The sequence below is a fragment of the Pseudonaja textilis genome, chromosome 10 (assembly GCF_049901715.1).
Source record: "Pseudonaja textilis isolate UNSWEBS1 chromosome 10, rPseTex1.2, whole genome shotgun sequence".
Classification (NCBI taxonomy): Eukaryota; Metazoa; Chordata; class Lepidosauria; order Squamata; family Elapidae; genus Pseudonaja; species Pseudonaja textilis.
The window spans coordinates 4,629,003-4,645,045 of record NC_141999.1 but is presented as its reverse complement, the minus strand read 5'-3'; the positions used below and the strand labels follow the sequence as shown (position 1 = coordinate 4,645,045).

Genomic DNA, 16,043 nt, shown 5'->3' with positions numbered 1-16,043 from the left:
ACTCCATCCAGCCACCTCATTCTCTGTCTTCTTCTTTTGCTCTCAATCGTTTCCAGCATTAGGCTCTTCTCCAGGGAGTCCTTCCTTCTCATTAGGTGGCCAAAGTCTTTGAGTTTCATCTTCAGGATCTGGCCTTCTAAAGAGCAGTCAGGGTTGATCTCCTCTAGGACTGATTGGTTTGATCGCCTTGCAGTCCAAGGGACTCATAGCAATCTTCTTTGGCACCATAGTTCAAAGGCCTCCATTCTTTGGCAATCAGCTTATGGTCCAACTTTCACAGCCACACATTGCAACTGGGAAAACCATAGCCTTGACTATACGCACTTTTGTTGGCAGGGTGATGTCTCTGCTTTTTAGTATGCTGTCTAGATTTGCCATAGCTTTCCTCCCCAGGAGCAAGCATCTTTTAATTTCTTGGCTGCAGTCCCCATCTGCGGTGATCTTGGAGCCCAGGAAAATAAAATCTGTCACTACCTCAATTTCTTCCCCATCTATTTGCCAGGAATTGAGGAGGCCGGATGCCATGATCTTAGTTTTCTTAACGTTGAGTTTCAAGCCAACTTTTGCACTCTCCTTCTTTACCCACATCAAGAGGCTCTTTAGTTCCTCTTCACTTTCTGCCATTAGGGTGGTATCATCTGCATATCTGAGGTTGTTGATATTTCTCCCGGCAATCTTAATTCCAACTTTTGATTCACCTAGCTCCATCTTTCTCATGGTGAGCTTTGCATATAAGCGTAAGGGTAAAAGGTCTTTCAAGATTAATTTACCTAACAAAAACTTTACCTTGATCCAAAAGGATTTAGATGAATCAAGTGAACCTGCAGATAGAAGACTGGCTATAGTTAGAATTTCCATTAAATTATCCTCCTGATAAGTCAGTTCTGACTCCTTGATGGAACCTCCATGTTCAGGAGCAGAGGATGCAAAAGATAAGGGCCCTGCTCAAGGAATGTGAAACTTGAGAGATCCAAGAATTAGAGACAGGTAAAATATATGTTCTCCTGAATCAATAAGAAATTTCCCCTTCAAATGATGCCCCCAAATACTTAGAGATCCTTAGATAAGTTCATACTCTATAGTAAACTATAATTAATTGGGTTTCCCCATGGCACGTTGAATTCATTTGACCATAAACCTTGGATATTTTTCTGTCAACTCAACCTTATTCAACACCACCAGTAAAAACCAACTTTGGTATAGTGTGGAACCCGTTCTACATTGGAAATCTTTTAAAAATTAGTCAGAAGCATTTAAATGATTTGTGTTCTTCTCAAAGTCAAACCTTTGATGCCCTAGCCAGCCTGCTGGTGTCTTAGAACTGCCAGGGCTATATAACATTGGTATTGAGGGTTCTACACTTTCTTCTAGCAGATTCCCCAGTGGTTTAAAAAAGTATTACTTTAAATCAATAAAGGTCTTTATGTCTTGGCATCTGACAATCTTCTTTAAGTAGACTCAACCCACCCAGTTTGTAATCTTGAAAGGATTGGAGTAAATATTTGAACAGGGAAGAGGGGGTGACAGCATGATGCTCCAATGTTAGAAAACAATTTAGGTCTTGGATGTTCAACAGTACCCTCTGACAGCCTTTTAGAGGGCAGGTAACAGCAGAGCTGTCCTTCAGAGCTACAGGAAGTAAGGAAGATGTTCATTAGATGCAGGCTAGAGTAGGCTAGTTGTATAAAAATTTTAAGGATTTGGTGTAGCTTTGTGAAATGAGAAGTGACCAATCTGTTTAAAGTTGGTAGTGTAAAAATGTCATAAGCACATAAACATATAGAGAACTGGCTATGCAAACCAAGGCATGGAAAGGACACTAATATGTTGCCCCTTGACTCAAAGCAGTCTGTCATCTGCTTCTGTCTCTCAGAATAGTTCCAAATTCCTCTTACAATTCCAAGACCCAGAAATCAAAGTTGATGGTATGTTTCTAAAAAGAGACATAGATGTGATTCTCCATATGGGGTTTCTATTCACATGTATTGACCTAGTAAGTCTTTAGAGACCTCCCACCAAAGGGATGCTTGTTCCATCAGTTCTCTAGCTTCTAACCATGTTTTAGTTTTCACATCTGTATCTTAGCATTTTTTTCCCCAAAGAAACTTTATAGAGTTTTAAATTAGGCTGTGCCATTCTGTCCCCATGTAACTCTAGAGATTTATTACACTGAAGGAGAAGGAGGAGGAAGAGAAGAAGAATCACAGTGCTTGGGATTGTTTATTGTACATTGCATTCAAGTATAAATCATACATCTCTGGCTAGCACATCGTTAACCATGATTTGGGCCACTATGAAAGTTACAAGCAAAACATTGGCAAGAAAAAAGACAAGCACCTAAGCTAATTATTGGCAAGGGGACCTGTAGTTTTGAAGCAAAGAGTGATAACCTGGAGATGAAGATAACCAGGAACGTCCACTCAAAAAGGAAATTTTGGCAGGATGGGTAGATGGAATGCTGGCTACCTCCTAATAGTGAACTGGGAGCTGGGTTTCAAAGGGGCATCAGGGACAGAATCCTCAGTCTGACCTTACAGGCACTTTCTGCTGTGGAATCCAGGTCTGCTCAAGGTAGACCCATGTAAATTCATAGTGACATGCAGGTGGAAAATTCAGAAGAGCTATTATTCAATACGCTGGGCTACTTGCTCCAAAGCCAGAAGATAATCCTAAATGGAAGGCTGATATAATTTTATGCCCGGGGCCAAAGAAGAAAATCTAGGGAAGAGGGTATCAGGTGCTCTGTTCTGACCTGGTGCCTCCAGATTATTTTGGAGTTCAATTCAAACAGAATCTTCAACCAACCTGGCTGAAGGATTCTGGGGAATAAATTCCTGTGTATCTGGAAGAATTTCCATTGGGGAAATCTGATAGAGTGAGCAATTTCTTCCCTTAGGAGTTACATGATGCAACAACAATCCACAACAATCAAATCTATCTGCAGAACAATGTCAAAGAGTCCATTTGTAGAACTGAGGCATCAGCTTCATAAAAATAAACGATGGCTATTTCAGTTTCCTTCATCCCCAACACCTTGTGCCCACGGTGGCCTTCCCTTCTCTGTCTTGCTGGAAAGCCAACCATCCAATGCAGGGTCCTCAGTGTTACCCCCCACCCTCTCTTTCTCAGATGGAAAGGTTTCACAGCATGCGGGAAGCAGACATCATGAGGAAATCTTCGTAGCTGATCCGTGCAGTGCCCGTCATGCCAGTATCCTTCTCCCGGAAGGCTTCGGTCATGGTTTGAAGGAGAGTGCAGGTCTGGATGAAGCGGTCCAACTGGATGCCAGGAGTGCAGCCCTTTTGTGAATAACGGGACACCAGCAGCTGGGAAAACTGGGGGCTCAAGTTGTACCCCATTTGGCAAAGAGCTGGAAGGGAAGCAATAGAAATGCGATAGAGGAATCTGTCAAGTCTCTCCCCAGCAGGGTTGGGTTGAAACCAATTAAACAATCTCCCAAATACTAAGATTTTTTTTTTTCCTAATCAGTAATTCATTGCAGAAAAGCTAAGAAACTTTAAGGCTATGAATCAAAAGTGAGCCCTATTTACAGGGAAACCAATGTTCATCTTTGGGCAGTTCTTTCTCCTGCCTGAACTATGCAGTCGTCCACATCAATCTCTCTTTTGGGGGAGAGCGAAAGCCTTCCTTGTCAGACTGCCCAGGCCCAGTAGTTTCTGCCCATCGTACTAGAGCTGGCGAAAATGGGCACGCTCCTGGCCCTGTCAATGAATCAATGTCTCTGGTAAGGAAAACAACTTTTCTATTATGGCACCTCTGCTGTAAGACACCGACAATCCCACCCTATTAGCCTTTCAGAAGATAGGACATACCTGGCTCTTCTCCTGGACCCTGAGCTGGGATTTTAATCAAGCTCTGGCAAGTTCTGTTTGGTATGCTGATAATGTGACTTTTAGAGTCATCGAGCCTGGCTCTTTTGAACTGGTTTTTTAATAGTTTATTATGTTTTGTTTCTGGGTGGTCTTGAGTAGATGGGAGGCTATATACATTTGTTAAATGAATAAACAAAATGGCAATGGATTGATTGGATATCAGATAGTATTCCTCTGACAAAGTGAGAACTAGCTTTAACATAACTCACACTTAATCCCTAGTGAAAATCCACCATGCTGATGACTCAAATAGTTGGTGACAGAGTGGCATGACTGATATTTTTATATCAGCCAAACATTCCAACATGGAAGAACTACCTGACAATTAATGGAACCTAAGGTTTCCCCCCACAATTTTTGCTTCCTTTGCCATCTTCTCCTTTCAGTGGACGTACAGCTGCTTTCTGTGTCTCCAAGCTCAGCCCTTCCTGCCAGGAAGTCTACATCCACCTTAGGAGCGTGGCTTTCTGACGAACTGAATCAGACAGGTAGAAGCAGCTGTCTTTTTATTAAACTACTTGGCTCAACAGCTCAGTATTACTTTGATTGCCAGATAATCTGCTGCTTGTCAACAGATTTTTAAATGCCAGAAATTGAACCCTAGGATCTTTTATAGTGGAAATTATAGTGGGATTGATCCAGCCAATAACAGCTAAGAACACTGGGCTGAGCCAGTGGTAGATCCAGCCTTGGATAAGATTTTAAGCTGAGGAATCCTGGAAAAAATGGAACCTGACTTTGGAATGCCAGCACCACTCTTGGAAATCCAACCCACAGGGAATGTCATTTCGAATAGAGGAAGCTCAGAGTTTAACTGTGGGGACCTTGGTGCTCTCTGAGCTTGGTTGTTTTCTTGCAGATATTTCATTACCCAACTAGATATCATCAGTGCCAAAACAAAGTGGGGTTTGCTCTCTCTTATATACAGTGGCTTACCCTGATGTCAGTGGGGTATAATTTTTCTCCTTGGCAGTTCCTTGATCCGAGTATTATTTGTCTGGTGTTAATCCCTGCTTATCTGGGTGTTAGCTGCTGGAGATGCTGTGTGGAATCTTCAGTGCTCTCTGAGCTTGGCTGGTTGCTTGCAGGTGTTTCATTACCCAACTAGGTAATATCTTCAGTGTTAGAATGGAATGGTGCAAATGATGATGTTACCTAACGGGGTAATGAAATGTCTGCAAGAAAACCACCAAGCTCAGAGAATTCCAAGGACCTGACAATCTAAAGTCAAAACCAACGGAGAACATTGCCACCTCCAACCTCAATTTTCTCACCTTGGTGTAGCTCACTAGAAGTAATGTTTCCTGAATGGTCCCGATCAAACTGCTGGAACAGATTCCTCCACTGTTGAATAAAACGCCACAGGGCTGAAAACCCATAGAGATCGATCCGACCAGATTTGCTTTTATCAAACATGTCTGCCAAGACAGAAAGGCAAGAGCGGAGCACTAAATAGTAACGTTTCATTGCCGGTATAATAACTACTTTCCCCTAACCAAAAGCTGAGAGATCATACCACTTTTTGAGACTGCTTAAACAGGTAGAAGCTTTTTACAAGCTTCCAAAATCTTCACCCATTTATTCAACCCAGGAAAAACTGGGACGGAAAAAAAAATATAAAAAACAAAAAAAAGCACTAGCATACCATTTGAACCTATTTAAGAACATCTTCTAAATTTATCCTGTTCCTTAGAATGCCATCTGTATTTCAGTAAGACATCAGGAGAAAGAACCGAAGACTTGGCTGAAATTGGGAAAATGATTCTCCTTGAAATATGCCAAAGGCAATGGTGAACTATCTTTGGGACGCTATCCTTATTCTTTAGCCCAATTTACTGATTTAGATATTGAGGAAGGTATACAGGTGAAACTTGAAAAATTAGAATATCGTGCAAGTTCATTTATTTCAGTAATGCAACTTAAAAGGTAAAACCAATATATGAGATAGACTCATTACATGCAAAGCAAGATAGTTCAAGCTGTGATTTGTCATAATTGAGATGATTATGGCTTATAGCTCATGAAAACCCCAAATCCACAATCTCAGAAAATTAGAATATCACACGCAATCAATAAAACAATTGATTGTACTTAGAACAATATTGGACCTCTGAAAAGTATAAGCATGCATATGTACTCAGTACTTGGTTTGGGCCCCTTTTGCAGCAATTACTGCCTCAATGCGACGTGGCATGGAAGCTATCAGCCTGTGGCACTGTTGAGATGTTATGGAAGACCAGGATGCTTCAATAGTGGCCTTCAGCTCTTCTGCATTGTTCGGTCTCATGTCTCTCATCTTTCTCTTGGCAATGCCCCATAGATTCTCTATGGGGTTCAGGTCAAGCGAGTTTGCTGGCCAATCAAGCCCAGTAATCCCACGGTCATTGAACCAGGTTTTGGTGCTTTTGGCAGTGTGGGCAGGTGCCAAGTCCTGCTAGAAAATGAAGTCAGCCTCCCCATAAGCTCATCTGCGGAAGGAAGCATGAAGTGCTCCGAAATCTCCTGGTAAATGGCTGCGTTGACCCTGGACTTAATGAAGCACAGTGGACCAACACCAGCAGATGACATGGCTCCCCAAATCAACACAGACTGTGGAAACTTCACACTGGACTTCAAGGATCTTGCAGTGTGTGCCTCTCCATTCTTCCTCCAGACTCTGGGTCCTTGGTTTCCAAATGAGATGCAAAAGTTGCTCTCATCAGAAAAGAGGACTTTGGACCACTGAGCAAAAGACCAGGTCTGATTTTCTTTAGCCCAGGTAAGACACTTCTGACATTGTTTGTTGTTCAGGAGCGGCTTGACAAGAGGAATACGACATTTGAAGCCCATGTCCAGGATCCGTCTGTGTGTGGTGGCTCTTGATGCACTGACTGCAGCCTCAGTCCAGTCCTTGTGAAAGTCCCCAAAACTTTTGAATGGCCTTTTCCTGACAATCCTCTCCAGGCTGCAGTCATCCCTGTTGCTTGTGCACCTTTTTCTTCCACATTTTTCCCTTCCACGTAACTTTCTATTAATGTGCTTCAGTACAGCACTTTGGGAACATCCAATTTCTTTTGCAATTATCTTTTGAGGCTTTCCCTCCTTATGGAGGGTGTCAAGGATGGTTTTCTGCTCAACTGTCAGGTCAGCAATCTTTCCCATGATTGTGATTCCTACTGAACCAGACTGAGAGACCATTTAAAGGCTCAGGAACCCTTTGCAGGTGTTATGGCTTAATTAGCTGATTAGAGTGGGACACTTTGAGCCTAGAATATTGAACCTTTTCACAATATTCTAATTTTCTGAGATTGTGGATTTGGGGTTTTCATGAGCTGTAAGCCATAATCATCTCAATTATGACACATCACAGCTTGAACTATTTTGCTTTGCATGTAATGAGTCTATCTCATATATTAGGTTCACTTTTTAAGCTGCATTACTGAAATAAATGAACTTATGCACGATATTCAAATTTTTCGAGTTTCACCTGTATATGCGTGCAGAACCTGTAGCTCCTATTTGCGTTTCAAATTACTAGCCATGGAACAACAGTGGAGAAAAACACAACTTCTCCCTTGTTTACATGGGAAAAGAAAAATGCAGTTGGAAGAAACAGCTCCTTTGAGGGAGGGAAGCATCAAAATCCATGAACTTCAAGCATAATTATGTTTATAATTATCTTTAGCATTTCATTATGTTTGAGTCACTTCATTATTCTATTATTCTGTTCTCTTTTCTATTACATGCAAAGCAGCCTATAACATTTGCTTCTTTTACTATTTCATGGATCCCCAGCGTTGAGCTCTTCCAAAGGAGAGAATTGAAGGAGCTGGAAGCTTTAGCTTTAGGAAAAGATGATCACAAGGGATAAGAGAACAATCTTTAAACACCCGAAGGGAAAATGTCCAAAGAACAAGGCTTATTCTCTGTCATCCCGGTGTGCAGACACAGAATGATTATAAAATGACAGGAAGGAGTTTTCTGGTTGAATACTAGGGGGGGAAATGTCCTAATGTTAAGAGCCAGGGTTGTGCAAATCTTCAAAGAGATTTGCTTTGATGAAAAATTGAGTGAAATTTCCCTTGAAATGGCTTCGTGAAGAAAAGTGACCCCTTCTAAAAGTGGAGAGAAATAACCATGTTGGTTTACTTTGCAGCTGCTTATCAGCCTCTGGCTCATGCAACAGCTGGAAGGACACTCTGCCCATGTGCAGAACCTTCAAAGAACTTTCCTTCCGCTGGAGAAGGCTGGGGTCTCCTTGCAGTTTTCTCCAGCAGCACTTGCCAGAATCTCCTCCAGCAATTAAGTCTGATCAAAAGACTCTCCCAGCTTTCACAAGTGACAAAGGTGAGGGATGTAGGGAAACTCTTGAGGCAGGTGAGATGCTGCCCTGGGACACAGCAGGTTGTTTCTTTGCTTCAACAAAGAGAATCGGGTTTCCTCCAAGGTGTGAAGCTCTTCCTTGAGCTAAATTTAAGCCACCTTGCAGAACCTGAGTAAGAATGTTCAGCCAATGGGACTAAAGGCCTACAGGAGCATGGGGCACCTTTCTTGGATGCGTACAGATAAGAAGCTGGGCTGCTGCTGCTGCTTAGAAATGCTTTAATTTGCATTGGTGCACCAAAGGAGATCAACTTTGATGGCTTCAATTATCTCTTCCTATTCTAAATTGGATGAGTAAGTAGGGATTGACCAGCAGCTTAATTTTTTCAGAATATCTTGAAAAGATTTCTCCAGTGGCTATATATATATAGAGAGAGATTCCTATTACCGGTAAGTCTCTTTGCACCATTATTGCATAAATAACCAAGGCACACAGGATGATTTTACACCTCCCTGCTGCTCTTACATACCATCCCTGCTACAACATACCCTAGCCTAGACTATTATTATAGAGTATTTGTATTAGATTTAATTGTATTATATGGATTTTGTTTGCCATGTTTTTATGTCCATTTGTTTTTATCCCTCCTTTTAGAGTTTGTTTTTTTATTTTTATAATCTTTAGTTTTTTAATGCCTTTTTAAATATTTGTTATGTTTTTACATTCTTTGTATCTCACACTTTTAATGCTGATCTTCGATCACAATAAAGGCTGATTTAGTGGGAAAATCTAGTCTGGGTACAACATAAAAATATATTATACTGACTCAAGAAAATGCAAATATAAGGGAAGCCACAGATTCTATTTTGTTCACATTCAGATACAAACACCTTTAAAAAAAAATATTGTGTGGAAGCTTTCTGAACTGTCTTGCATGGATGTACTTGATCTTCTGACAGCCACATCCTAGTAGAGAATAGCTCCAGAGACTCTGATGGGGAATCAGGCCTACAGTATTACAGGGTCCTCACATGCTTTTCACCACACTGAGTATAAATTCTTTTACCCTGAACTTACTTATCATCATCAAGCAAGTATCATCGCTGAAAGCAGACCAATTGGAGTTGACAAGGGCCTGCTTGAGCTCCTTGGTCGTGATGTAGCCACTGTGGTCAGCATCTACACTCTGGAACCAAGAGAAAGCTTCTGGGTCCACACCAGGGGGGACGTGGCCTGTGTGGGAAAGAACGAGATATAAAGAACATATACAGAGGAAGGCGGGGCCTTTGACCAGAGCATGCCAAGTACCCACCAACATTGACAGGAAACATCTAGTAAGCTTCTGACAAATGGACAAGATGAGACTCAAACCTTTGCTGAATCAGCCTCTTCACACACCCCACGCCCCCCGCCCCCCAAAAGGGTAGGGTGAGTATATTAAATGTGAGCCTTGGGAAGAAAGTTCACTTAGGCAGTGGGATGCAAAATCTTGTAAAAACAGAAAGAAAACAAATGAGGTCTCTGCCAATGATCTGTAAGGCTCAATGCCAACATGGAGAAGCATCTCGCTTCAGCAGGATGCAAACGCTGTTATGTTTAGGAGGCTTTTGCACAGTGGCAAAGTTCTATGTCCATTTCCCTAGGAAGGCAACTTTGGTTCTTTTCAGTTCTCACCTTGGAACCTTAATAAATAATGCAATAGGAATGCCTTTCCGAACCCCTGGTTTAAATTAAGAGGAATAATTCAAATTACGGACAGTTTTTCCAATTCTGCAATAAAAAACAGGCACCCACTGCTGCAGCTGTGGAACCAGTCCATAAGTGAGAGATGTCACAGGCACCTGGGTTGTTCCTTAACACCTGGCTTGTGTAGCCGAGGGAGCCCTGGAGCTACAGACAAGTTTGCCTCCTTTGGGAAATGGTTTCATCTCAAAGGCTTTCAAAAAGTCTGCAAAATGTAGCCACTTCTGTATTCCAAAAACACTTGCAAAATGTCGCTAGCCCAGAAAAAAAGTGCTACTTGGCTCACAACCTGCCCCAATGCAGGTTTGTGGTTTATTTGCAGCTTTTGATCAGCAACCAGAAAACAGATAAGAAATGCTCCAAAGTAAGAACAAACCAACAAGCGACACCACACATTTCTCACTATAACTTGAAATTCCAGATCTAGTAATCACAGGTTTTGTAGAAGGGAGGCAAAAACATTGCAGTGGAAAAATGCAAATTTGAGGGTCAAGATCAACCGGTTCTTAAGAGAGGAAACCTGATAACAGACTTGGTTTGAAATGTTTGCTTGCTAAAAAAAAAAAAAGGGATCAACGTTGCAACTGATGGGGGAGAAAAGGGATGGTCAATAGAGCAAATCCAGATAAATCAGGATACCCCGGTTCAACAACGAATAGCTGACAACTGAACTGAAACACAACTGAACTCCTACCACTCACCTCCAGGACCATAAGATGCTCCATAAGCTCCAGGCTGGGGAGCACCATAGGGATTAGCAGGCTGTCCATACGACCCTCCTGGGACTGGGCCACCCCCATACATTCCTCCCGGAGGGCCAGAGGAAGCGTATCCATATGGGTCTCCGCTAGGCGGCGGCCCATATGGCCCTCCAGGTGCTGGGCTCCCATATGCTCCTCCAGAAGGCAGTCCACTACCATACTGTCCACCAGGATAGCTGCCTTGAGGAGCTCCTGGAGCCTGTCCTGCAGTCCCAGGGAAGCCCTGTCAAGGAATGAGAGAAGGAAGGAACTGTAAAAAGGCAGACAATGAATCAGCACAGGGCCTAGGTTTCTCACTCCCTTATTGTGAAATGGTCCTTTTTCCTTCTTCGTAACTTCCGTGGTTGTGAAATGGTCCTTGTTCCACCCTACGGCCTTACAAAAGGTATATACCCTAAGCTGTGAATGGCTAGGACGCCATTCGTAGAAATTGGTGGTGGTATAAATAAAGAAGTAGTCATGGTGGAAAATATACCCCTTACGTGAGTCACATCATTTACACAATGGCATCCTGCTGCTGTGATCTCGCCTGACCCCCCCTGGCAACTCCTCATCAAGTTATCAGGGTAAACAGAACTGAAGCACCACTTTTGCTGTTGATGAAGTCCAACTCTTCTTACTCCAGAAGAAAAGAGACATTATTTTTTAGGGGTAGAAAAACACAAGTGCAACTATAAAAAAGACATTTCCCCAGTTGAAGGTATCAGATTCTATCTCCGAACTGATTGCCAGCCTGAGAAATCAGTAAAATATGCTCTTTTGACAGCAACATGGATTGTCTGAGCTTCAGTTAGCCCATAAACATTTTATATTATCTTACAAATACCAACTCCAAGTTTGATTTTACTTAATATTTGTTTTAAAAATTCTATTTTTAGAGAATCAAAAAGCTTTAAATATATCTAAAGAACAAGTGGCTAGAGAAGACATTAATTTTATTAAATTGTATAATATTTCATAATTTCCTGATGCGGTAAATATATTTTAATTTGGGATAAAGCCAGATTGATCCATAGAGATAATTTTGCCAATATTTTATTGATTAGCTGATAGTGTATAGCTAATAGTCTTTTAAGAAATGAAATAGGCATATAAAATGGCAAATCCCCAAAATGTTAATTTTTATGCAATACTTTGCTCCTTGTAACTCTTGTAACAGTGTCTTGGAAACAGTCTAAGATACCTTTTATTCTGAAGTCGAGTACACTGATGCATATTTAAAATAAAATCTCCTTAACATTGAGCTTCAATTCTGAACCACCATGAATTTAATTTCACTAAACAACGAAGAGCATTTCCTTTCCCAGAAGAGGTCTTGTTCACACATGCTAAACTGGGACAGAGAGCATGAGTTTAATGTGTCGTGAAAATACCAGTTATTAAACCCCAACACAACTGACCCAGAGAAGGAAGGTTTATCTTAGCAATTTATCAACCCCAAGACTAAACCAACCGTTTGGTTAACTGTTTTTTTTTATTATTATTGAGGAACAGGATGGAAGATTCTTCCTTCCTGATTACAAGGCAATAATGAAGTCTTAAAGCTCAATATTCAATAATGCAATATCCCAATAACCAGAGTGAAATGAAAAAGATGGCTTTGGGCTCCAATGCATCCCTACGTTTTTTATTTCTCCACATGGTGCAATAAAGAAATAAAGCCTCCTGCCACCTTTGTGGCAGTATGTCAGAAAACCTTGCTGACTGATTTCAGTCATGCACCGATAAGTCAATTTCCTGGCAGAGTGGATGACTCAATTAATAACTTGGTCCAGGTAATCAAGAGAGACATCTGAATCCATGTTGTTATCCTTGGAAATGAATTTAATTAGGAAAGACAAAATTACCAGAACAGATACAGGAGGGGCTAAAAAAAAAAAAAGAAGGCTGGATTCACATATTGCAATAAGCCACACAATCTTGGCTTAATGGAAGGTGTGAATCTTGAGCAAGGGGTTGGACTAGAAGACCTCCAAGGTCTCTTCCAACTTTTCTCTTATTCTGAGCCTTAGTCATGTGTGCAGCCAAGGTAGATGGCCATTTTTGAACATTCGGATTCATTGCAAAATGCAGGTTACAAGGAGCAGGCCTTAAGGCACAAAGTGTGTAAAAAGACAAGGTTTTAATGAATGCACTTCTCTCATCTCTGCAAGAAAAGCTCTGCCAGTACCACCACTTTTCTCTTAAATCTTAAAGGCAGCCTGTGCCCTCCTCCCCTGCAGGAGTCAGATGGCCAAAGTATTTTATGCATTTATTGATTCAATTCCCTCCAATTTATACGGCTGCCCAACTTGCATTAGCAACCCTTGGCGGTGAACCCCTTTGAAACTTTGTCATCAGTCTTGCTTTGGGGACACAGATGACCTCCAGGTGGCTGAGTCCCTGGTTTTTATCCCTTTCAAAAGTCTGATTTTGTAAGTGTTTCCTAATTGCTTCATTGTGTTTCTTGTGAGCCAAGGCAGAATGGGGAGGAAAGTTTGGTCCCCTGGCAGAAGAGCCGTTTGAGGGCTGTCCTCAGACGACCTGTGTCCCACTCTTGATGAAATAACCACCTACGTTCCCCCGCTTGCACAACACCCTGAGCGTTAACTAACTCACCAGGCTCCCCAAGGGGGTGTCACTCCCGCTCAGCAACTGTGAAAGTGGGCGGACTTCAACTCCCAGAATTCCCCCAGCCAATGAAAACACTTCCTAACCTTGTTTTGGGGAGCTTCCTTCCTTCCCCTCCATCCCCAACAATCTCCATTCCCCCCCACACACAATGACATCACTACAGTACTCCGTTGGCCTGACCGTGACGTCACCCCGAGAAGCGGGATTCGTTTTCTTGCCGGGGCCATCCTCTCGGCTCTCCCCACCCCTTTCTGGTTGCCTAGGCAACTTCCAGCCCCTTCAATCCAGAGCCCACTCGATCTCGCTTTCGGGTACGGGGGCTCCCGTCGACCACCGCGCGGCGAGGTGAGCCCGACGCCTCTTTCGCGCGCGTGCACGCCGCCTCACCTGCCCATACGGGTAACTGGCCGCCATGAAATCTTCCTTCTTGTCGCGCGGGAACGCCCTTCCTTCTTTCTCTCCGCCCTTCCACCCCCCCCGGTCTAGTTGATTGGACGAGATGACCCTCGAGGGGGGGAGCACGAACGTGGGCGGATCAACTGTCACTCACCTGGGTGGGCGGGGCTTCGCGAGCGTGAACGCTATAAAAGGGCAAGATGCGGTTTTCTTCTTCCCCACTAAGTGGGGCGGTTAGACGTTGTCAGGTGGGGCAGCCCATAACTTTCCAATCGTCCGTATGGCGTATTTCTGTTCTGGTTTGCATCAGAACAGAAATACGCCAGCGGCCTAGATAAATGTGTGTGTTACTCTGCCCGCATTTACACAAGCCCTGTAAGGTAGGCTCGTCCCAAAATCACTAGTATGTGCCAATCAGGTGCCGACGAGTGGCGTCTACTCTCTTTAATATACAGTGTTTAATCATTCACGTTCTGTGTTTTATCAAATACTTTGTGGGAAGCCCCTCCCTCCTAGAAGAATGAAATATTTTGGAGGGGAAACCCAACATTTTTGGCCAAAAATACAGTGCGGATCTTGTTACAGAGCCTTTTCCCGGACGGATTTTGTAATCACTTGATGCAGCCCAGTCCTGGTTGGATCAAGGTGGTTTGTGAACCTGGTTTATTGCTTAATGTATTGGGGGATGACAGTGACTTGCGGGTTAATCTGATTACTGACTTATTGGGCAGGTTTCCAAAAGCTTCTCTCACTATTGAATCACACCTTTTATCGTTTTCATCTTTCCTTCCTTGGGTAAAGCATGCATAGGTTGTTTTGAGGGGGAAAGTGAGTACAAATTCAGAGAAAAAGCCACTAAGTCTTGAGACCCTTGAAGGACTAAGCCAGGATTTCTTAACCTCAGCAACCAAGTCCCAGAATCAAAGTCCATCCCAGTTGGCTGGGGAAATCTAGGAGATGAAGTCTACACCTTGCTGAGTTTGAAAAATACAGCTGAATGTTGGGTGTTGAGCAGATAAGGAATGATGGCGGTGGTGGTAATACAGGTATCCTTGACTTACAATAGTTCCGTTAGTGACCATTCACAGTTACAATGGCACTGAAAAAAGGAACTTATGGCCATTTTTCATGCTTATGACCATTGCAGCATCTCAGGTCACGTGATCAGAATTTGGATGCTTGGCAACTGGTTCATATGACTGTTGCAGTGTCCTGGAGTCATGCCAGATTCACTTTAGAATCATGTTGCTGACGTAAGAACCACAGTGATTTACTTTAAAAAAATGTGTCAGGAAAGGTTGTAAAAAGAGGCAAAACTCACTTAACAAATGTCTCGATTAGCAATATAAATGTTGGGCTCAATTGTGTTCATAAGTCGAGGATTACTCGTAATAATAATAGAACTAGGTTATGTTCTATGATGTTATGGGATCCTGGTTATCTCTTTCTGAGCTCACAACCTTGGAATTATGCCAAATCTGGGGTGCAATTAGTCAGTTTGATGCAGTGGTGAAGGCACCAGCCTGGAAAAATCATGAATTTTAGTCCTGGTTTAGGCACAAAACCACCTTGGACCTTGATCCAGTCCTTCCCTTCTCAGCCCTAGGAAGAAAGCAATACCTAACCATTTCAGAAAAAAACCTTGCCAAGAAAACTGCAGGAGCTAATCCAGACGGTCATCAGGAGTCTGACATGAAAGCATCGTTGCCCTAAGACATGTTTTTCAGCCTTGAGGAAATCACTGAGTGTGTTGACTTGCTAGTTGTAGTGAAGCTTCTCCTTATGAAAGGACAGACAAGGAGTTATGTTGGGTGTGCAGTGAGTGCAGTATCTGGGGATTTTAGGTTGCTGGTTCAGTTTGCATGGGAAATTAAGCAGTGGCACAAGAGTGGCATCCTGTGGGCTTTACAGGAGTCATCCTCAGTGGGTATCTTCTTGATTAGAAGCAAGATGGCGTGGACAGACATAGCACCTTGGAAGCGACGTAGCAAAGAGAAGCAGGGGAGTTGAAATATCAGCTCTAAGTTATAGTATGCCAGATGCCAGTTATAGTAACGTGGTCCTCGACCAACAATCATAATTCAGCCTGGCAATCATGGTCGTAAGTCCTGATGGAGTAAAGTAAGTAATCATGAGAGTAGACCTGACTATGACCTTTTTTTTGCGGCAGTTGTTAAGTGAACATGGCTGTCGTAAAATCATTAAGAAAATGCCATGGTCATCAAGCAAATCAATGGTTCGCTACCGATGCAGTTTTGCCAAAGCTTAGAAATAAGTGCCAGTTTTCGGCAAAACCATTGTAAAGTGCCATGTGAAAATATCTCTAATATCTCT

At 42.6% G+C, this 16,043-nt stretch overlaps 1 protein-coding gene across 1 annotated transcript; it reads right to left on the bottom strand.

Moving 5' to 3' along the window:
• Window positions 1–2,201: 2,201 nt before the first annotated feature.
• Window positions 2,202–14,142, bottom strand: PEF1 (penta-EF-hand domain containing 1). The gene is made up of 5 exons (XM_026702694.2): window positions 13,701–14,142; window positions 10,641–10,923; window positions 9,274–9,429; window positions 5,168–5,311; window positions 2,202–3,370 (listed from the first exon to the last, which is right to left on the bottom strand). Exons 1-5 carry the CDS (start codon window positions 13,725–13,727, stop codon window positions 3,141–3,143), a joined length of 840 nt encoding a protein of 279 aa, XP_026558479.2. The 5' UTR covers window positions 13,728–14,142; the 3' UTR covers window positions 2,202–3,140.
• Window positions 14,143–16,043: the final 1,901 nt, after the last annotated feature.